The sequence below is a fragment of the Centroberyx affinis genome, unplaced genomic scaffold, assembly GCF_046629955.1.
Source record: "Centroberyx affinis isolate AG114_WGS23_722 - 3 ecotype Tasmania unplaced genomic scaffold, CSIRO-AGI_Caff_v1 ptg000501l_1, whole genome shotgun sequence".
Lineage (NCBI taxonomy): Eukaryota > Metazoa > Chordata > Actinopteri > Beryciformes > Berycidae > Centroberyx > Centroberyx affinis.
In genome coordinates this window covers 98,102-121,769 of record NW_027279154.1, presented here as the reverse complement: position 1 = coordinate 121,769, position 23,668 = coordinate 98,102, and the positions used below count along the sequence as shown (strand labels likewise).

Here is a 23,668-nt window from a genome sequence, read left to right as displayed (position 1 = left end):
TTTTATATATCAGTAAAATCTACTTTAATACACTTTGAAACAAGAGTACAACAAAATAGAATATACTTCAAATGTTGAATATACAAACAGTTCAGTCTGAACACAAACATCTTTCTCTCTTACATCCCTCTTTTTAGATTACCAAAAAAAAAAAAAAAAAGAAAAAGAAAGAAAATTTGATAAGGAAATGTCAGGGCAGGGTCAAAATGTAAGTTAGAGAATCTATGCCAGCAAATTGACCCTCTGTTTTGAGCAAGAAGAAATGTGACCCGGGACCCACAGTGGCGTCGACACTGCGTAGCCAAGTCGCATAAACTAGCTGGATATACAATGCCTCTGTCTTTGTCTCCATCTAAGAATTCAAATAACAACCTTGCTTCAGTTCCATTCTTGGTCTTTGAGTTTGCATGCATCCATAAGTCTATTTGGATTTTAAAAAGACATGGCATTTTCTCAGACTCACATTTCTTTGCATCTGTATGCAGCCAGCCCACGTAGGGTTGTGGAGAAAAGAGCACATGTCTGCGAAAAACAAAGAAATTAAGAAATGCCTGAGGCTTCTCCCCCCCCCCCCACCATGTCAAATAAATCTGACAATCACATGCCTAGAGTTTTTCCTAGACACTCGAGAGGGACAAACTCCAAGCAATCTGCAAAAACAGGGAATATGTTATAGATCCGTGGCCAAAAACCTACGAGATTCAATCCATGAGACTTTTTAACAGCCTGATGGAGACGGGGAAACTATAATACAAACATGAGTTGCCCTAGTTTCAATAATACTGTGCTTGGTAGAAGGTATCAAAACAGACCAAAAAAACAATTCTTAGCTTACTGTTCAGACAATACATGGGAAAAAAAAACGTCAAAATTAAAATCTAAGGCTGTTCTGTTATCTTTAGCTCCGTAAACTGTATAGTAGATATATATATACATACAAGTCCCTTTTTCTTTCTGATATCTCTCCTTGTAAGAGCTTCTCCCAGCTCCACTTTCTCTACAAGTCTTCTGCTCCCTCTTGTAGGACTCACATAGCACCGGCCATACTAGATCTGCACAGTGATAATCAAAAACAAGTTGCTGGTTTTAACATCTGCAGAGGCAAAAATAATAAACAAATAAATGTTCTATACAAAAGCACAGCTTCGTTACATCCCCATTTCATCTTTTTCTTTCATGTGTCAGTTCACATTTGGTTGGTTCTAATTATTTGCCTTGTTTTGTAGTGTTTGAGCTTTTTTATTTTTTTATTTTTATTTTTTTTAAAGGTAGTCCCTTTTCAAAGTTTGAGTCCGCGACCGATCCGTTGACAGGGCGCAAATGTAGTGATCAAGGTTGGTCCCTTTACCTTTCTGAAGAAGTCCCTTTAAAGTCTTTGTGTGGGTTCCTATGTTGCAGGGGTTCAGTACGGCTGGGGCTCCGTACACGACGGTTTTACTGGAAGAGGTTCCTCTGTGGTTCTGAAGGAGACCAGCACAGTTCAGCCATGTTCTGGTCAGAAACGGGGAAGGCGTGAAGACAGGTTTAAGGGCCAAAAAAGGGCCTTGAGGAGTCTTTAAAGTCTCACAGACTGTTGCTGGTTATAAGAGGAAAACTGACATCAGGGCTGTACAGACTAACCCTCTCTGATAGAAAGGGGCTAGAGGCTGATGAGGGCATGATGGGAGATGGGTATTGATAGGTGTGTGCGCACACATTTCTGTGCATTTCAACATTCAGGCTCTTCTGTCTTTACGATATCAAGGTTGACCTCCTGTGATTTGATTACCACCTCGGTGTCCATTGCTTCTGATAGGTTCTGGACCTGAACAGTTTGGAGCTGCGCTTGGTTCTGCTGGACTGCCACTGACACCGGCACCTGGACAGTCTGAACCTGGACGGTTGCGGCTTTCTCCGCCCCAAGTCCTCCGGTTGCTGTCGTTAGCCCTCCTATCACCAGCTCTGAGCCATTGATGATGCCGCTAATGATACGAGGTTGTGCCGTCAGCGTCTGATTGGCTGTTGTGACTGTAACCACCCCACTACCAACACTTCCTGGTTGTGACACCACCAGAGTCTGTTGTTGCGTCTGCCCCTGTGTTGGCACAGCGAGTCTCATCACCTGTGTTCCCGGGGCAACGTTGACGGGAGCCAGGGCCCGGACGGTCAGGGGGGCTCCGAGGAGGCTGATACCCGTCGGGGAGCCTCCGATGCCGGACTTGGCAGAGCCGCCGGTACCTGTGGAGGCCTGGAGCTGACACTGAGCTAACTGGTGGGCAGGGATCGTGATGATCTTGGCCAGCTGGACAGTGATCTTGTCTCCGTTCTCTGCTGTGGCTGGGACCATGGTGGGGATGGTCTGGATCACAACCTGGACAAAAAACACAGAGAAAGTCAAAGCTCATGAAAAGATAACAAAGAAAGGATGAATACTGCTTTAGGTTCTAGACAATTCAGAATGGCAGTGAACTAGTTTCCATGTTTACACACCTTCTGCTGTGAGTTGTTGCCACCTGCAGCCGTACCGATGGAAGAGGCGTTGGCGAGGAGGGTTGTGTGGCCGGGTGCCCCCGTCGTCCCTGTTGCCTGCTGCACGGCAACTGTGGAGATCTTCTGGCCCAGCGACGTTGTCATGACTACGGGCACCTGCATAGCGACCCGTACTGTCCTGTAGACAAGACGACAGTTAGCACTCGGCGATAGGTCAAGTTGCAAAGTCAACATTTACTGTTGGGAGATGATGCTGACATTTACATTAGCACTCCCAATTCCAGAGACTGAGCTACACATCACCAACACATCCAGTTAACAACAGCCAATAGTCAGGTGGGCAGCTGACTGCGTTTCTGAACTTACAACTCTACCTTCTCAACAGTATTGAACAGTCATGGTTCATTTCTGTGCTGTGTTTAACTGAGAAGTGATTACTTCACCACTGATACATCTCATAGATTTTGTGTTTCGATAACGTCGGCTTCTTATCTAGTTCACAGTGGTTGTCTAAGTATCACTGACCTTTTGTTAAGACATCTGATTTGCACACTAGCTAATGCATACAGATGAAGCTTGCATTAACAATGGCTAGTAGTCACATGTTAACTTAAGTTGTTTTGTTAAATTAGCCTGCTAGTTAGTGAACCAGCAAATAATGCAAAAAACCAAGGACCAAAGGAGCTGTAGGGCTAAAGATAAGACAGTTTCCTATGTCACACTAACCTGGACTTAAAAACAAATCTACGTTTTCAAACCATTTACTTTTACTTAGAAAACTGACCTACATCCATCCTTTTTCAGGTACCAGTTGTTATATATTTAGCCATTATTTGCGCACAGTCAATTCATCGGTCAACCTCCATAATGATACTGTAATGCGATTGTAATGCAATTCCAAAGTCTCTACAGGAGTCTGACCTGGGCCCAGTGGCACTGGGGATGATGGCCGTGTGAGAGTGTTGCGTCTGGGTCCCGTCTGGCGCCGTGGAAACAGTCACTATTCTCGGAATCCCCGCCGCCACCGCCGCCCCTCCCCCTGCCACCGCCTTGCCGCCCTTGGCGACAGGAGCGTGTACCGCGTTGGCTCTGTTCGCGCCCCTCAGGATGTTGGGCTTCTTGGAGGACGACAGCTCGGTCACCTGCAGCAGCATGTCAGACGGCGGCGGCACGCGCTCGTAGGAGACTGCGGTCTCCGAGCCAATAAGATCATCTGGGGCAGGGAGCTCTGCCTTGTCGTCGTCAATGATGATGATGTTTTTGGGCATCTCTTTGAACTGGTACACCAGCCGCTGGCCTTCTACCTTGGCCAGGATGCCGCGCTGGTAATAATACCTGGGGAGAGAGGCGGAGATAACAGGTAGAGTTAGGATGTTGCATTACAGAGAAGTTCAAATGCTTTCAGTCACTTTCATCCTCTTGTCTACTTCTCAAAAACGCAAATATGGAAAAACAATTCACAGCACACCTCAATCACACACACACAAACATACACACACTCCTCACCTGAGTGCCCGTCCCATGGTCTCATAGTTCATGTCCGGCTTGTTCTTGTGTTTGCCCCACAGCTTGGACACCGCCTTGGAGTCGACCAGCTTGAAGATGCCCTTCTCCCTCTGGGTCCACTTGATGTACCTAGGACAGGTGTTCTTGTCCTGGAGGAGGTCCAGCAGGAACTCCCACAGGTAGGTGGTGCTGCCCGCTGGAAAACCAATACAATTTTTCAATACTTTTACGCATTTAAAGACAACAACAGTGGACTTTATATACATCTGTGAGAGCCAGAGAGTGAACATTAGAAGAAAGAAATACAGACAGCGAAAGAACAGCATTTTACAACATTACTATGCTATATACCTTTTCCTTCTCTTGGTTTCTTCTTGATTCCCAGGTCCGGCGAGCCGTTGGAAAGCGCTGACTGATGTGTCTTTGGCTTCCGTCCAGCTACAGAGGGAGAGATCATTTCAAATATTCAAGTGGGACTGTATGGACTTGTGAAGCTGAGTTGGGCCGCAGCAGTAAAAGTCTACCACTAGATGGGGCTCTTGGATTACCTCAGTCACTGTAATTGAGTTGTAGGTTTTTGGTTTGAGGTTTGTGGTCTGGCTCAGTTTTAGCCAGTTTTAGAGTTAAGGTTACTCACTAATCACAGGGTTCACAGACGTTTTCCATTTAAAACTTCCATAGTTTTTCCCTTTTTCCATAATTCAACACCCCCCCCTCCTCAGTGGGGTGCTCATAGTGGGTCTAGAGCCACATTAAATGATTGTATTGTTTGTTTAGGATAAAGTATATTGTTCCACACTTTTCCAGACTTTTCGTGCAATTCCCAAAGTTTAAAATACCTGGAAGTTATTAAAATCACTTTCCCCCGAAATTACTAGATCTGCTTTGGCAACCGAGTGACCACAAGCTTCATCAGTGGGCTGTCTGTATCTACCTTTTTTCTTTCTGACAGGCTCATGGTCCGGCTCCGGTTCTGGCTCCTCGAGCAGGGTGACCATCTCCTCATCTTCGTCCTCGCAGCAGTCCTCCGTCGACACCTCCACCACCGTCTCTGACATCACGTCGGGACGCATGGCGGCGTGCAGGAAGTCTGGCGTCGAGACGCACGGTGGGACAAAAGCATCTGGACGGGGGAGTGGAGGAAGGAGGAGTGAGTAGGAGATGTGTGAGTGGGGGTCTGTTGTGAGCTTGTGCAATGAAGCTGTATTATGATGTTTTGATGAGAGAAAAGACTGAGACGTTAAACTCTATTATACATTGTTAGTACTTAATAAATAAGGCTTCTGCAGGGGAAATTGGATCCTTAGAGTGCCATCTGAAGTTCACAACTGTTTCATAACTGCTGTCCTGCAAGCAACCTCTAGGTTCACTCATGGATCACATTGCTTAAAGTGTTTTTTGTTGTGGATATGCGATAAGTTTAGAAAAACAGAATCAAGAAATTCCAAATATATACTCCGTGAGCCACGAAATCTCCCCAAAACTAGGCAGCTTTGGCAGCTTTAAAATAATACTTAGGCATAAGAATGTTCAATTTCCATAAATATTGCTTTGAACTGTGTTCTTGTGTGTTATGTGGCTATGTGTTACCTGGACTGCGGTCTCCTCTGAGGCTGGAAGGTGAGTCCATGTGTAGCAGAGCCTCTGCAGCCTCGATGGTCTTGTCAGAGCAGTGGACACTGGTGCCATGGACAGAAGCCTCCACTGAAACAAACACACACACTGTGAATTAACAGAGACCACGAGAAAAACACAGCTGCGCACACTCAATGGAGCATGCTTTATAATAATAAATTTGTGATTCTTTCAGGGTTCACATGCCTTTTCACTGAAATTCCAAAACTTTTACATGACTTCTCTGTGACCTTTTTTCAAGTTTCCATGATCAAATTTGACTGAATTAAAAAGTAACCATCAGCTACACTAACTTTAAGCAGTAGTTTGTTTTTCACTTTAAAAATCAAGGATTACAATATTATTAAAACTCTTGCAACAAAAAACAGTCAGCAACCAACAATATTTTCCTCCAGCAGGGAAGTCTAGACTGTTTCAGAGCCAGTCACAGCGTTTGAGACATTTGGGACAATAATAAAAACCATTAACTTCACAAATAAAATGTCATGACTTCCAGAACTTTTCTCCTTTTTATCATTTTTCATAACTTCTCCAGGACTGCAAAATACCATTCCATGAATTACATGACTTTTCCAGGTTTTCCAGGAGTGTGGGTCCCTGTTTATTGATCCCCGTAGAGTAAACATACAGTATTGTCATTTTCTCCCAGCAGGAAAGTCAGTGTGCCTGAGGCAGTAGGGATTCAGTGTGTTGCTCAAGGACACTTCAGCAGGGTGGGTGCTTGCTGAAACAGGGACTGAACCCTTTGAGGCTGGTCCCTCTAATCACTACACCACTTCACCCCATATTTGGTGCTGTAAGTAACCACAATTTATGTTTACCCATGCTATTTAATGATTTTCCTAACAAAACAATGGAATAAGATACTTCAAAGAGCTGTTTGCTGCCCTTTTCACACTTCCACTGCCTTTAACACAGTGATGCAAACATCACCGCCCCCTCCACACACACACAACAACTATTTGGCGCCCCCTAGTGAGCAGCCCGGTCGGGTCACTGATTTGTCATTTTCAGTAGACAAATCAACACATTCAATTTATGATCCTGACACGAGTTGTTGTAAGAAAGAACAACTCTCGCTAGAAGGAATGGTTTCATTCCCTTGCCTCCTTGCATTAGTTTAACAAGTTACCATGACTGAGGTTGAAAAAGACAAGGAGCTTTTCTTCATTGCACTTTCAGCTGACAGAGAGATTCAAGGTCTGAGCTGCAGGTAAGAGTGTAGGAAAGTTCAGGGAGATACGTAACGGGGTAATGTTGTCAAGTAAAACGCCTGAACTAAACCTACAGCTGCCCTCTAACATCAGTATGCAGAAAAGTAAAAAACCAGGTAGGAAAAACCTTTATTCAGCCTGTGTTTACCTTCTGATCTACGAGAAGATGAGGCAAGAAAAAGAACAATGCCGTTTAATCGAAAAAGGAATTCAGCCTGTTGTTAACGAAATGGTACGCAGCCCATCTGGGACCCCGAGCAGGAGCGCGGGGCACCTGCTGTTGTTGTCAATCACCGGTGGGAAACATGAGACCCCGTTACACCCTGCCATGGCCATGTTTGGCTATCTCGCTGAGGCAACAGGCATGGCATAGGGGAGAGAAACGGGCTATCTTTAGATTATCCCACTCTTTCAGGCAAACAACATAGTGACATACTAGCAGCAGAGACCCTATAGGCTGCTGAGTCGCCCTTGAAACCAGGCAGGAGTGCTGTAATAAGCCCAGCAAAAGGCAAGAGGTCAGAGAGCTTCGGGTTGTCTTGACCTATATAACCACATATAGGCTACTGTAGATGCATCGGCCATTTAAAGGCTTTCATCCAAAAATTTTAATATTTGCATTAAGCTTTAAATTTTTTACATATAAACCAATTATTAAAATCACTGCAGCAATGATTCAGTTAGTAAGAAATATGCACTGCACACAGATGTAAATGTAATTTCAATATTTTAAGTTTTTTTTTTATAAACTGTTAAGAAAATCTGTGTTTTCTTTTGTCAATAAATGGAGGAATAAAACCTTATAGTGCTTATAGTGCTTTAACGGCGCCAAGAATAGCAGCAAGTCCGACAAAAAGTAGTGCTGTCTCTTATGACTTCCGTGTTTACACTCTTCATCCTTTCCCTCCAGTTCTCTTCGAAGACGCACACAAATCCTCCTGTCACTCAGCGCCCGCCTCACCTGCTATTGGTTCGTTCGCTGATCAACAGCCCGCCCCCGGTGGAATCTAACTGGCTCCCGGCAGACTCTCTAACGCCTCACGCACGCCATTGGACTAACGGCTGTGTCAATCAAAGACACACCCCGCCCTTTCGCATAACAATGCTTCCGCCATCGAAATGGGCAAAAATACTTTGAAAATTGTAATTAAACGAGACAGGAAACGATGCGGTGTTTTCACCACAGGCCAATCAACAACCCAAATTTACTATTCGTGTATGAAATTACACAAAACGTGTATTTGCTGCTCTCTACGATCGAATAAAGCACCGCTTGAAACAACTCATTTCACAAGGAAGAAAGCAAGTCTGCCAGGCCATCCCACGTTTGGATAACAGGGTGCAGAACCAGCCACCGTTAGCGAGGAAATAACAAAATCTAACCTTGATAGTAACACAATGTAAAACTGCCCCACACATGTCGAAATCGCAAAAATATGATATTCATAGCAATATTTTTTTTTTTAGATCTACTGGACTGTTTTTCAGGGACGATTGTGTGAAGAATATTGCTGCACACCTATTTTAAACAAACGGAAGAAACCAAAGCCATCCATGGTGAAATAAATCATATGTCAGTAATAATAATATATGACGTGATATTTAACAATGTAGCACAGATTAATGTCAGTAAAAATAAACCCACATGTCCTTCCGACTCAGACAGCGTGGCAAAGACGTAGGAAAGACAACATCTTTACACTTCCTGGTTTCCCAGAGCCGAACTGCAAACCGTTATAATGAAACAAGCCGGGGCGGGAAAAATATCTTCCAATATGCAAATGACACTTCGTGCAGATTACTAACTACACGTGCACGCTGGCAAACCAAACTCTCGTTTTTAACCTTTTAAACCGGGTGTAAAGAAACCGTGTAGCATCGCCATGCAGGTTGCTACCAAGGTGATCACTTCCTGATTGCCCTCCATTACTTCACGAAACTACTTAGCGGGTTGGGGCGCAGCGGTCGCCGTTAAAAACACAAGGGATGCGTTGTCGTTCGCTCCCGGATCGAAGTTATTAATAAATACCGGTACGTTACCTGCTCTGATGAGCAGATCGAGTTGGTTTGCGGGCCCCTCATGCAGTGAAGTCGCCATGTTCTCCCCTTGCTGCAGATTCACATTGACTTCTCACTGAATTGTATGGGAAGCTACTAGCTCAGATCACTCCGCCGCTAAAGGAAATCTCCTCAAATTCAACCAGACGCACAGCAGCGGCAGAGAGGTATCCCTCCGCCCCCAACACAGGAAATCCTTCGCCCTCCCTCCGAGCCCGCTTGCGTAGAGAGGACGTCAAAAAAAAAACAGGAAGAGAACAAATCTCAAATGCAACTGGGTGAGCTTTACACTTAAAAATATCCATCCAATAACATTTTTTATGCATTAAATATGAGCAGTTCGAGTTCTTTTATGCTGTCCAATGTATGGATGCTGCATTGTTAAAACTGTTTTCGGGGACACTCATGGGACAAGAAGTCATATTGTGAGGCACAGATTCAAACCTGCAGAAGCGAGTCGTTTACTAAGAAATGTAAACTTCACCATCGTTAACATCATTTCCAAACAATAAATAATTATTACTGAAAATTTGTAATGACTAAAATATGTTTGTTGTTCTAAAGGTGAAAAATACTAAAAATGTTTTATTCAAGTATACGTAGCTACTTACTAGATTTAAAGTATTTTGTTCCTTTTGAACAAATTTAACTAGAATTTTATGCAGAATCTAAAGTTATCCCTGCAAAAATTTCAGAAGGACTGTTCAATATTTTTTTTAAAAGTAGCATTCAAAAATCTACTCTACTGGAGTTATTTTTGATATAAAGTGGTGTGAGAGATAATTCAAAGTTTGAGGCAACATTTGGGGGAACTCGCTCTGTAACAATCTGTAATGTTTCCTAACCTAAACAACATTTGCGTTTGTTTTTAAATTTCCTTTACATGTTATGAATACTTGGTGTTATATGTTAAATGTACTGTATGTCCTATCTGGTGTGGCTGAAGGAAAAATTCCACCGCGGTAGACAATAAAGTTGTATTTCAATTTCAATTAAATATGGGTTGCATTCCTGTTTCAGGTGGTTCAACACACAACACGACTATTACCAGCACATCATTATTAGCAAGGGTCTCAGAGCTAGACTATGTTTCTTAAATTTGGGTCTACAGCTTAAAGCAGTGGTTCTCAAAGTTTTTCACGTCAAGGACCCCTAAACTGACACAAATTAGACCACGGACCCCCATCTGATAAGATTTTTGCCTTTAGATGTTTTATTACAGAAAGTGTATGAAACCCATGACCAAAATAGTCATACATTCTGCCATTGTGTTACTTATGGATGGAATTAAAGTGAAAATAAATTATTCCCCTTTTTGCTGGGGACCCCCTGGAACCCCCTCAAGGACCCCTGGGGGTCCCCGGACCCCACTTTGAGAACCACTGGCTTAAAGGGATTAAGTGTCTATGATATGTGTGACACTTTCTCCATTTAAACAGTGCTTATATGGTAAAAAAAAAAGTGTGCCCCCTATTTTAAAATATTTTATGGTTGCACTTTCTCTTGTTAGATCTCAATGTTTACATGCGATTAATTAGACAGAACATAATGGATAGGATGCACAGACAAGTTATTTATTTATCAACTGGGCTTATACCGAAGGCTCTAGTTTCTTAAGCTATGGCTCATGATCCAGAAAGCTGTTAGGGACCCATGACAAGAGCACCATTACATTTCCGTGGGTCTGGGTCCCAGTTTGACAGGGGCCAGGCTAAAAAAAAAAAAAAAAACACACTGGAGTAGACTATACTAGTAGAGCTGCATTTTTCCAAACTTCAGACCAACTGTCTAACTGAATGGGCAAAAACATCCAGTAATGCAAAAATATTTCCTGATAACTAAGAGTAACTGTTTGAATTTTCTTGTTGATACTTGCAAATAGATTATGTTCAATTGCAAATTAGAATGTGCAGGTAACATGGAGTGTGTGAATGAATACAAGCTTTCTAATTTGAATATTATATTGTCCCTGTGTTTTAGTGTGTTTCAGTCATGTGAACATTTAGCTGGATAGGACAGTCTCAATTAATAAGGGATTCTGAATACTGAGTTAATATTGGATGCCAAACCTTCAATGTTTCATAAGTATTTACTGTGCAGAAATATCCACAAGGTGGCAGCGTCTGCCCAGTGGCAGTATGAGGACACTGCAGCCTGAAGCCCAGGCCTGCACAGTCTCTGTCCCAGCAGAATCATATGACAAATACTGTATGTCCCATCACAGCCCAACTATCATAAATGAAAGTGAAACATGGAAAATGAAAACAAGCACTCATCAACTCTCAAGCAGCAAAATGCCAGACTTAGCATATGAAATTGATTTGTGAACCTTTGAGCAAGATGACTGTGAACTCACAAAATTAAATAATACATCCTCTAATGGCTATGATACACAGGAAAACTTTTTTTTAATGCCATGTAGAGGGGTTATATTAGCTGCAACAGGGATGAGGAATGGCGACAAGGACAAAATAAATGTGGATTACATAGTGGCCTACAAGGACAGAATGAAAAGCTACTTTTAGACATAATTACTAGCAAAAATTCCTATCTACTTTGTCCGTTCTTAAAGGCCTTAAGGACTGTATGATTCAAAAGTTAGGTAAGGTCACTGTTTCCGCTCCCTGGACTGGCTGGGAAAATCTGGGTGGGGAGAATGAATAAGAAATGCCCTCCTCTCCTTTACTAACCGCTGAGGTACCCTTCTGCCAACTAATTGCTCCAGTGGGGCTTTCACAGAAGACTGTGCTTGTACTGGGCATCTCCCAGGTGTCAATGTGTGCAAATGCATGAATATGAAGCATGGCAGTGCTGAAAAAGAGGATACATGCTCTCTTTCAGTGAGGCAAAGTCAACTTTCCCTGGATGAATTAAGGTTAAAAACATACTGCCAAAAAACACCCCAAAACAACAGAACAGACACTCTTCTTTTGAGGCACTGCCTTTCTTCATGGTAAGCTAATACAGTATCATGGCCTGTGTCTGCTGAAGCACATTAGGAGCCTTAAATAGCTCACAGGTCCAGAACTAATTTCTTGTTTCTGTAGCATATAGCACAGTACACACACCAGATACAGATGCAGGGCCAATTCCTCTCTTTTCAAGATAATATGAAACCTTAATGATCCCACTGGAGAAATGGAGACATATATTTTTGCTGTACTGCATCAATAAATATAACATACAGTGCAATAGAACAAACAAACACACTAGGAGGATATGAGAATATGAAGAAAGCATTATGTGAATTTAACGCATATACACAGAATGTGCAAAATATGCATAATGCTCATCTAAACCGGTCTATAGAGGGTCAGACATACTGTATGTAGATAACATATTTACAGAAGGTGCACATTTGGATATGTGCATATTAGCTCTTCTGATGGAGCTACCATATGTACAGAACAGTGACAATGTGCAGGGGTGTAGTGCTGACTTGGATACGATCGATTAAATCGCAGTGACAAAATGTAGAGGATACTTTGTATTAGTAAAATTATCCAAACAGGTGATTTTCATTTTCTACATTATTTGATCCTTGGCGTTAAGAGACCTAATTATGTTGAGGAAAAAACATGGGTCAACTTTATCAGCACCTGGAAAAAGGGTAGAACAGGTTGCTCAGTGACTGAAGTCAAGTTTGCCGTGGGCATTCTGGGTAGTCAGCGGCATGTGTGTTACAGTCTTGCAAAGGGTCTGAGGCTTTATGCTAGCTGACAGGTTAACAGCTAGTTAACATGAAGAAGATATAGGATACTGCTTCACGAGTTGGTCGCAAGCAAGCATGACTACTCTAAAACCAACTGAGTCCCTTTTCAAGCAGACACTAAAACACTTGACAGAAAGGCCAACAGCTATCACAATTGTCATATTATACAAAAAAACATACAGTTTATTCAATCTAGATAACTTCAAACATTTTGCAGATGCTTGCCTCATTTTCAAGGTATTGCATGGGCTTGCCCCTCCCCCACAGAGCCAATACATAATGCAGAAAAATAGCAGCAGCAGAGCAACAAGGGCAACTACCAGAGGGGGCTGTGTAGTGCAATACCATCACAGCAAGGTTGGGCAAACAGTCTTCTCAGTCTTTTTGACAAGAGACTTTTTGACATGCACCCGTTTTTTTTTTGCGCCGGCACAATACTAGAAATTAACTGTAGTTTTATGCTAGTTATTAGGTGTATTGAATTACCTCCAAGTGCAAAGAGTGTCAGGAATTTTCTTCACGCACTTCCACATGGTGTCAGAAGATAGAGGATTATGGCACAAGGACTCAGCCGGATCGAACGGCTCATTTTGACTAAAGCATTCATTTACTTCACCTCACTGCTATTTTCCCCAACCAGTCCAGGGACTCAAAACAGAGTCCTAACTCAAAACAGCAGTCACAAACCCACTTCTCCAACCTAAAGACTATTTAAGTAGAGGTGCCATGAACAACAATCTCTAATAAATACAGGAGCAGTGTGTCTCACCTGTCTCCCCTTGTGTCTCCACCTCCTGCTCGTCGCCCACTTCCTGCATCAGGTAGGCCCCGTCGTCGTACACCAGCACCTGGGCCGAGAAACCTTGCTCCTCCACCAGGCTGGCGCTGGGCACCTCCTCCACTATGACTGCTGGGTATTCCTCAGCCTCCTCTCCATCCTGTACCTCCTCATAGGCCTCCTCAGCTTCACACTCGCCCTCCACCTCTCCTTCCAGCTCCAAATCCACCTCGCACTCTCCCTCCTGCTGCCGAGAGGCACGGAAAGTGACAAAGTAATACAGGGAGGGGAGATGAAAGATTGAAAAAAGAGTTAAGGAAGAAGAAATTAAGAGAGAAAGGAAGCAGGATTTAGTAATGAACTACAGTTCAAACGTTACTTTTGCTTGTTTGTGTGAGTGAGTGTGTGTGTGTGTTGTCCCACCTGCTGCGGGTCCTCCACGGCTGTGACATACTCCACCACCGTCCCACCAGTGTCGACCAACACCACTGAGGTCATGACTCATGCTCCTCTGGGAGCGGTGCTCACTGCCAAGGGCTTGCCACAGCGCCTCCACCTGGTGGCCTCCGCCAGTGTGGTGAACAGCGGGCCCTGCAGAGAGGAGAAGAGAAACAACAGATTAACAAAACATTTGTTTTCGGTGATAAACTCTACACTGCCAGAAGAGTTATGTGACTAGATTTTGTCAAAAAAGAGTTTGATAGATAATGACTGCGATGAACGCCATAACATGCTGAATCAGGACGGGCTAGTGGTTAGAGAGTTCATCCTTCAACCAGACAACCTGGGTTAAAGTCCCTGAGTGGACAAGCATCCACCCTGCTTAAGTGTCCCTGTTCAAGGCAATGAATCCCTACCAGCTCCAAAAGTGCTGTTGTGTAGCTCACCCTGCACCCTAATCCTCTAAAGCACAGAGAATTCCCCCATGGAGATTAATAAAGTATCATCATATCAAATCCAGATGCTTTACCAAAAAGAAAAAAAGAAAAACGAGTTTTGGTTAAGCACTGGCAAAGCAGACACAGCTATCTTGTTTGCTCACTCCTAACATGTCCCAATTCTTTAGAAAGTAAAACTACCTCTCATCTGGCCCAGCTGCAGCTTAGTGCCTCCACTCTCCCCCATCTGTCCCAAACTCTAGTCCAAGGCCTTGGTAAAGGCCTACACCCCTTCCATCTTCTCCCCTCTGGGTTTGGCCTGCAGGAAGTGCCTGTCTGCTAATACAGGAAGTTATGGACTGACGGGAAGCCAAGTCATTCACTCACACATACACAGGCGTGCACACACACACACACACACACACACACACAGTGTCCAGTGGCAGACAGAAGGAGGGAGAACTAGAGCCATGGTAACAGTTGCTAAGAACCACAGGGCTACATTTCCTGCTCCAGGCTGCTCTGTGGGGTAACAATAGGATGCAAGACAGGGGGAAGGCAGGAGCACACACACACACACACAGCATGATGGCCAAACTACTCCTACTGGTTTTAATAGGCTGACTACAGTAGTTTGATGCACTCTTGCACTGGACAGTAGAGTATGGCACACTTAATATGTGCATATGCACAGCTACACACAAAGGCACTCATGTGCAAGTATTGCATTAAGATTACATTAAGATTACATTTCATTCGTGTCCTGCAGAACCCCAAATCTCCAAAAGGACAACTTTCTAGAAATGAAGAAAAACTGTTTGTTTTTTTTAGTTAACAAAAACATGACATAAATCACCAGAAGACAAACAAACAATAAACACAAATAAAGTAAAATAAATAATAACACAAATAAAGTCACACTAAAACAAACCAAAATAACAAACACAAACACATACTATATATCATCACAACATATATCAGTAGGCCTAACAACCTAAATAAGTAACAAAACATTAGAGAAGAAAAATACTTTTTTTTTCAAATTCTACACTTAATGTTTTTTGTTGAATACAAACTTCTTACCAGCCTTCTGCTTCAATAAACCTTTCCCTCCTTTCTAAATTTTTTTAACGTCATCATTTGTGTTTGCAATATATCCTTCCAGAATAAAATGACGTTTAATGAACATTATAAATTGATTGATATTCAAGGGATCCACATCAGCAGCTTTAAAAATAAATCTTTTCCCTAACAAAATAATCAGATTAATAGTGTAACTGCTTGTCTCTGTAACATCACCCAATGTCACAGGGAAAAAAATCTGGTTGAAAGCACAGCTTCATTGCACTACACATCTTTTGAACCTCCCTCCAAAAGGCAGACACAACATGACAATACCAGAAAAGATGTACCGCTGACTCAGATTCCGTAAAACAAAAACGACACTCATCTGACTCAGCAATACCCCAAATCTTTAACATTTTCCTAGTAGACAAAAAATTGAAAATTATTTTTAACTGAAAGGATCTTATAAATGTGTGTAAGAAAAACTGTTTCTCATTGCCAGTCATGCATTTCTCAACATTTTATAGTGCATTTTCAATGGTTTGGCCTCATCCAAAGGTCATAACCCATTTTCAAATACATGGAACAAAATGTGAGCTGTCAATCACAGTAAAAAAAAAAATGCATATATGACCTGCTGCAGCCGCCTGACCACACAACATCTTCTAACATGGTGTGTATGAGGACTCACTCGGTAACTCTAACTGCTGTATAATTGACGAGTCATGCTGGGCTGGTGTTCCCTCCCGCCACCGAGACCGACATGGTATCGGCTGCGGTGGAACTCCTCTGTTCAATTATTCAACGGCATACAGCAGACACTCATCTATAGAGCGGTACACTCTGCTTTGATGGGAAGAGGTTAATGCAGAGTTTCAGTGTGAATGCAGACTGTGCAATCCCGCTGTAATATATCCACCCACATCCACAGAGCTCACAGAGAGGCGTCAAGGCACCCGCATGTGCTGCAATACAGACTCACTTGTTGAGCAGTGCACCATCACACCGACAGTTTAGAAGCAGGCTACACGAAAAACAAAACTCCACATATTTCCCAACTGCTGCACAGCTCTGCAGTTTCAGCTGCCGTCAAACTGTCTGCAGCCGGTTCTGGAGTGCCACTGTGTGCGATCGAGGCTCGGAGATCCCAAGGTGCACTAAACAGTCCAGTACTGTTCTCTGAGGTTTTTTTTCCCAGAGTTGCGCTTGACCAGTAGGGCAAATCCACACTTTGTCTGATAGTCTAAGCCAGAGCAGTCTGGCTTAACTAGCATAGATTAGCTATTAGCATGGGCTCTGGGCAACTTCCTAGACTATTGTAAGCAGGGAGCGAAACTAAGGTTTTCATCCTTTGGGCAGAAGGGTGGTACAGTGAGTTGGGAAACCGCTGTTCAAGCAAGGCACTGTACACCATCACCAAGGGTGCTGTTGTGAAGCCGACCTGCACTCTGTCTATGGAGGAGGGGAAAAAGAGAATTACCCTATGGGGTAGGGCTGGGCATATCACTATGTACTGTCACATTTACCTCGATAAATGAAGCGAAAATTTGTTTATTTTTCTAACCCCAGTGCAGAAATACAGCATTCACCATTAGCGTCATAAATATTAAAATTATGCTTTTATTTTGAAGGTAAACCCATTTTACTTCTGGTCTCATTCTGTTCCTCTCTGGCTGGCTTGACGCAGCCGATTATACACTAGCAATGCTGCAGTTTAACTGAAGCAACAGAAATGAAACCGTTTACGCAAAGTTGGCTACTTGACAAATGTATTTACCAAACGTATTGACATGTAGAAAATGTGGTCGCTGAGAGAGTGCCGGTGTCAGTTTTTGTAAATTTTCAGTAAATCGCCCCGGCCCTACTATGGGGATTAAGAAAGTATCACATTACTATCCATGAGTCAAAGTGACTGGTTGATTCCAAAACACCCATTTGTTTACCTACCAAAGGGTCTAGTAGAATAAGCAAACTTATCAGCCACAATCAAAATTGAGTGTTAGTATTTAAACTCTTCTTTCATGCCCTCAGTCTTCTCTCTGGCACAAAAATCGGCCAAACAAAGAAAGGTGTAGCCTGTGTGTTTTGTGTGCCATGTTACATGCCATCCTTTTGCCTAGAATCACCACAACCAATGCATTAGCTAGTATCCTAGTGATGCAGGTTAAATCAGTTGTAATTCCTTCTTGAACGTAAGGCCTAAACTAGACTTTCCTATTGTTTTTTTCCAGCCTACATGTATTTAAACTCATAGGACTGCTGTAGAAATGGGGTCTTCACGTATTATTTTGCTGTTTAACTCATGCAGGTTAGTAGGTAAGTGCATAAAAAAGGGTGGAGACTATTTATCTAGTGCTCCCTTCGTGAGAAATAAAGATCAAGTGAGTGAGTGACAGTGAAAGAGAGAAACAGTCAGTCAGCCAGAAAGAAAGAGAGAGAGAAAGAAAAAGACAGAGAGACAGGGAGTGACAGGGAGTGAGTGAAAGAGAGTGTGTCAAAGTGCGGACCAAGTCCTTGAAAGCTGTAATGCCTGCATGTTTTCCTTCACACGGCCTACATGAACTGGCACCAAACTGACAGTATGGATCAGCTTGGGCCATAATCAGAGACATTGATCAATTTATCTCTGTCTGATCGTCTGTTTGTACGGCAAGTTCCTCCTCTCCTCACTGTACTCCCTCCATACCCGCATCCATTTCTTTATCACTTCCTACCTTCTAAGATAATGGGAACATGTACATGCGTGCACCCACATGGGCACAAATGGACACACACACACACACACACACACACACTATTGTCTGACCCTCCAACAATTAATATTCATATTCCATGGAGAGTTCAGAAATGGATCAGTAAAACACACACTCACACACACACACACACACAGAGACGCAGGATCTGGTAACAGTTCAGGATCTGAAACAGGACTTGCAAGTTCCATTCAAACGGACATTACAGGACCTGCTAGACCACTGCAAGCACGTGGCTGCCATGTCACCAATCGGACCTAAAATCAGTCAAAACTCCATATTATACCTTGAACAAACGCTTTCATTCAAATACTGCCAGTGCCAGCAGATACTTTTGCATTTCATTTCCCTTTGCACGTTCCAAGCAAAAGAATGGATCATTGAAAAAGTCAAAAGACAGCAGTTGATGTGACCCTTGCACTTCTTTCTTTTAGTTATAATAATGAATTAGTTCCTACTGCAGCGCTCACTGAAAGTCATACTGGATTAAAAGAGTCACCTAAATGTCTAAAATGTAAATGTGAATTAAATCAGTAAAGGATGTCAAAAACAGGCAAATAAACATGTACTTTTAACTTTGTATTACCGGGGTGAAAGCAGATGGGAAGCTCGACTCCATTACGAATGTTATTCCGACTGGCGAGTCAATCAGAAAGTCTCATGATCGCTCGGTATTCTGCAGATTCACTCTGACAGTCCAACTTTCCCACCATGAAAAATCCCAATGGACACATCCCAACAACGAGGAAGAGAAAAATCCAAACTCGCCTTGTCGCACAGGAGTCCGGACTTTGCATCTACACTGAGCTGCCGTTTGAAAAAAATCCACAAAAAGTGGAGGAGGAGAATGAAGGAATGAGAAAAATGCAATCTGGCTGTGGTGCAGTAAGAGCGAGAAAGTGTCAAGACTTTTTTTTTTCTCCATCTCTCTCTCCGTCTGTCTCTCCCCTTCTCTCTGTCTGACATCCCACTTGTCTCTGTCGCCTTGCTTTCCATCCATCCATCAATCCATCCCCCTCTTCTCTCTGCCTGCATGCTAACAGTCTGCCTGTTCCATGTGGTGGAAGGAACCTCTCAGAGCGACTCAGCACTTCTCAGCCCCAGCCCTGCCCCCGGATCACATGACAAGGGTGGAACACACACACACATACACACACACACACACACACACACACACACACACCATCACATGATCTTTCAACAACAGCGCTTTTGTCCCAAGTAACTGGGGCTGCTGCTAACGATACAACGCCCTGCCTTGTGCCCTGCCCTTTTAACACACACACACACACACACACAGAAACAGTGATGACATGACAAGCAAATACACAGCAAGTATGACCTCAGGTTCCACTTGACCCTCACCCCCCACTCCCTTCACACACACACACACACATACACACTAACACACACTAACTCCGCTGTGCCTCAGTTTCATCTAGTCGAGTTATGAATTTTTCCGTTTATACTGTCAGGTTCAGGCTCTCATCATTCAAAGAGCAGTACAGTAAGTCTTCTGTGCATTGCCACAAGAGATTACAGCCCCCAGTAATAGTCTCATACGATAATATATAATATGACTAACGGCAATCAGCCTCCAGGTGAGTGCATCCCCTTCCACTACACACACACTCTACAACTGTCCCACTGCTTGACAACCAAACCCGACATTCACAGTTTGCTTTTATTAGCACTCCCCCACCTCTCCTGTTCCCCATCATCCCCCATCCATCCAATCACCATGGTAACCCAACCCTCGTGCTCAGTGTCTGTCTTTGCCCTACAGCCCCTCTCTCTTCAGCTCCAACACAAAACATTCAAGCAACGCTCTGGACCGGCCCGCCCAGCAGCAAACCTTCAGAGCGGCGCTCAACTGGTACGCTCACTGTTGCTTAGACTAGAGGATATATGGGCTGGGCAAAAGGCAAGCTGGTGAATCATTTACCAGCACAAAGCACTAACACTCCAATGCAAAATACAGTGAAGGCAGCGGGTTAACGGTGGCCTGTGCACACCAAACAGTATTACTACAGCACGCACATTCATGTTTATGTTAACTGCTAAAGCATACTGAAGACCAGTAACTTAAACAGCATGGCACAAAACACTAGGACAGTAGATGATATTCATGTACATTATCTGATGGTCTAGTGGGTGGGGATGAACAACTAACACTATTTTCATCTATCACACTTACATACATTTGTTGGTTTATCACTGTCCAAATGAACTAAATTAAGCTTATGGGTGCCAAACAGGCAGCAGGGTGAGGGAAGCAAGCTCTAACATCAGTCATTTTCTAGACAAAACCTTCAACAAGCAATGAAGAAATGTCAAAAGATGGTAACAGAGTCTTACATGAGTAAGCTGGCATGGCATCAGTCTCATTGTCCTAGTTATCACCAGCTGGCACTATATCATTTTGCACCATTAGAATAGTTTATATTTACATGCTGTTCTACAGAGTGTGTTGAAGCTAGTTTAGTTTGCTAAGGTTAGTAACTACTACATACAGAGAGGTAAGGTACTGTCAGAGCAAAGGTCTAACTTGCTACAGACCATCCACCCCTGCCTGCAGTCACTCAGTTGGCTGGCCGCCTGTTTGTCTTGGTTACAAATGGAAAGCCATGAGAGGTGTGTACAGCAAGATTATGTCTGGCATGTACACTACAGCAAGCCAGAAAGGGAACTTACTGTTTGTTGCAATAATACCTTTGCTCTTCAATGCAGCGAGCCTGACCAATGAATTATTAGCCAGCTCTTCTATCTGATAAATAATGTAACGTTAGTTAACCTAGCAGGCTGTGTCTTTCTGCGCAAAACCCAAATAAGTACCAAATCCACTAGTCTCAACAGAGACTAAGGTTGTACTACAATCGCTTTTGAGGCTACAAATCCACAATTTCTGAGCGCACATTGCACAAACGCAGCAACCTGGCTAGAAATAGATTGTTTTGCTTGCTAACAACTCCCATCAGTTGCAATAAGCGGAATAATATGGCAACTGACATCAACCTAACTTAGCTAATGTTAGCTAGCTAAATTAGCTGTCTAACAAGCTGTCAGAAGAAGACACAAATCATGCGGCTAATGTTGGCTAACGCTAGGTCAGCTCACCTGACCTTACCTTGGAAGTCTTCTTTTTGCTCAGTGATGGATGAACAACTTTGTTTTCAGGCAACAAGTTGACGTTAGCTGGTCAGCTAATGTGAGTGTGCTGTCTGTGTGTGACATCCAGTAATCTCTCCGGACGGTTTCGATCCTGCTGTCGCCTGTCAAGCTGAAGCTGGAGTCCCGAAGCTAACGCTAGCTCATCCAACGCTAGCTGTTTGTCTCCATGATGAAGACCCCGAAACCACCAGACAGACGGTTACAGACACGATACCATCGCAGCGCTTCAGTTATTTGTATGGGACAATAAATACATAGAGAAGTAGTCGCTGGTGAAGAGGGGCTGCCCCTCCGCTAATGGAGACTGATCCAGGTCAAAGCCAGTTGTCAGTTTAACTACTTGCTTGTTCTCGCGAATGACACTCGTGACGTCACGTCGTAGAATAAACCATAAAAGCTCTTTGGAATAAACTCCCTCCTTTGCTTTGGCTTCCCCGCGTCTATCCTTTTGATTGACTTAATCTACTCCACAAACTATAACCAAAAATATGTGGCATAACTATAGTGGAAATTTTCTATTCCTTTTTTTTTGCTTCCCCTCTGTCTTAAAGCAATTATACAATGATAATGATCACAAGTCCTATCAACTCTCCTAAAAAGCTAATAACCTGAATTTTAGCTAACAGATCAAATTAAAGTATTTGTCTCCACCAAGTGGTCAATGAACTGACATTCACCGGCACCGTGCAACAGCGCTTGTTTATTAAGCATAAAGATACAGTAGGACTATCATGTTGATTAGTGACCGTTGGTTGAGCAGAAGAGAATACAGCAAAACTGACGTCAACTGTTTATGTACCTCTTTATTTCAACAGTGTGAACATTATTGTATGGCAACAGTGCAGTGTAATGCTTTACATTCCAATTCAGTGAATAATAACTATATATACTGTATATATTTCTCTGTGTAGTGCACCAACAAAGATATTTGAAATTAACTATCTATCTATACCTCATGGACAATTTGTTCAATATAAACATCTTAGTTATGAATCAATTTATACAAGTTAGTTTGAACTTTTTTGTTTATTTGTTAGTTATTCATTCTTTGTTGTAACATGTAAAATATAGATAACCATGACACTATTGTAAACGTGTCATATATAATGTATTTGAACCTGTGCAAAAAAATAAGCAAAATTAAGCAATATATATACTCTATATATAACATAGTATATAATATATGATATATGTATATATATACAGTATGTACGGTGTACCCTTTATTTTGCTTAATTATGATACTTCCCAATACCTACCAATTAAATTCTCTTACCTTACCAATTCTAGCAAATGTTAATATATTTGTTTATTCAAGCAATTTTTGTTTTATATTTTAAGCAAATACCCACCCTTTAATCAAAAACTCTCTAACACAGCATTAGGGTAACAAAAACTAACCACTTCCACTATTCCAATTCACCACCTATCAAGAAACTTTGGTTACATTCAACTGGTCATGAAAAGCTTTGCAATAGTGGCACCTGGAGGAAGTGAGACATAATGGGAATATGCTTCATACTGATACATTTCCACAGGGATAAACAGCAGGGAGCGCAACTATCCAAAACCTTACGAAGGTGTCCTCCTGCTGTAATATACAACATGGACAGAAACAGAAAGAGAACAGAAACATTAAGAAAGCATTATAGAAAGCATTATACATTCAAGAAAGGACACATAATTAATTTAACCTATAGGTAATTCTCCACTTCATGTTCTTTTCATTGGTCATCCTGACTTGACTGACAGATAGGTGAATGTTTTGGAAGGCACATCTGTCTGTCTTCATCTCACGACTGGGCCGCCACCACCGCCATCAACCCTGTGGCTGAAACAAACATAAACAACAATAGTTTTGTTTGGTAGAAATACATAACCTGATTATACATTACTTAGTGATTTAGGGACCAATACTTGGTTCTTATCATAGAATTTGAATAAGTAGAATGGACATATGTTACACATCTGTGCACATCGTCTCAGAATTTGTAGCGAGCTCTTAAAAAAACATATGAGCGAATATGATTCACACTAGCCTCATCACCTCTGCTACCCAAGAATAGCACTTATTTTGGAGATGTCCATTCTACTATATCTAGTTCTATGCAGAGTCCTACAGACAGCTGTGTTTCTATGTCTCTTTTTAACTCTTTACCTTCTCAACTGTACTATTACATCACTGAGCATCTTTTTACAGTCCATTTAGACAGCTGTGACACTGTGGATACAGGCAGAAATAGAATAGACTCAGATGATGCAAAATGGAACAGTGATAACATGTGATAATTCATTCAGCCACGTCAGCTTTACTGTGTCTTATTCTTGTGGTATTCGTGAATCAGGATTTATCTGAATCTGGTAATCTAGTAGTCTGTATCACTGCCAATTGTCCCTTATACTGCATTACCTGCACACAGGCAATGTGT

General features: G+C 42.6%; 1 protein-coding gene across 5 annotated transcripts; it reads right to left on the bottom strand.

The window, feature by feature from the left end:
• Positions 1–21,558, bottom strand: LOC139642609 (ETS-related transcription factor Elf-2-like). Of its 5 annotated transcripts, XM_071517526.1 has the most exons (11): positions 18,655–18,990; positions 14,452–14,589; positions 13,796–13,963; positions 13,364–13,619; positions 5,566–5,679; positions 4,910–5,098; positions 4,327–4,413; positions 3,976–4,171; positions 3,391–3,804; positions 2,470–2,647; positions 1–2,350 (listed from the first exon to the last, which is right to left on the bottom strand). In XM_071517526.1, exons 3-11 carry the CDS (start codon positions 13,868–13,870, stop codon positions 1,709–1,711), a joined length of 2,151 nt encoding a protein of 716 aa, XP_071373627.1. In that variant the 5' UTR covers positions 13,871–13,963; positions 14,452–14,589; positions 18,655–18,990; the 3' UTR covers positions 1–1,708. The 5 variants fall into 5 exon arrangements, with proteins under 5 accessions (XP_071373627.1, XP_071373625.1, XP_071373629.1 ...); XM_071517524.1 differs by lacking the exons at positions 14,452–14,589; positions 18,655–18,990 and adding an exon at positions 21,196–21,558; XM_071517528.1 differs by lacking the exons at positions 14,452–14,589; positions 18,655–18,990 and adding an exon at positions 21,186–21,209.
• Between the last annotated feature and the right edge of the window lie 2,110 nt (positions 21,559–23,668).

Excerpts from the sequence above, each read along its gene's own strand:
- LOC139642609 (XM_071517524.1), bottom strand. The coding sequence starts at position 13,870 with ATGACCTCAGTGGTGTTGGTCGACACTGGTGGGACGGTGGTGGAGTAT. Across the intron at positions 13,620-13,795 it reads CCGTGGAGGACCCGCAGCAG|CAGGAGGGAGAGTGCGAGGT; the intron begins GTGGGACAACAC and ends GCCTCTCGGCAG. Across the intron at positions 5,680-13,363 it reads GGAGACACAAGGGGAGACAG|TGGAGGCTTCTGTCCATGGC; the intron begins GTGAGACACACT and ends TGTTTGTTTCAG.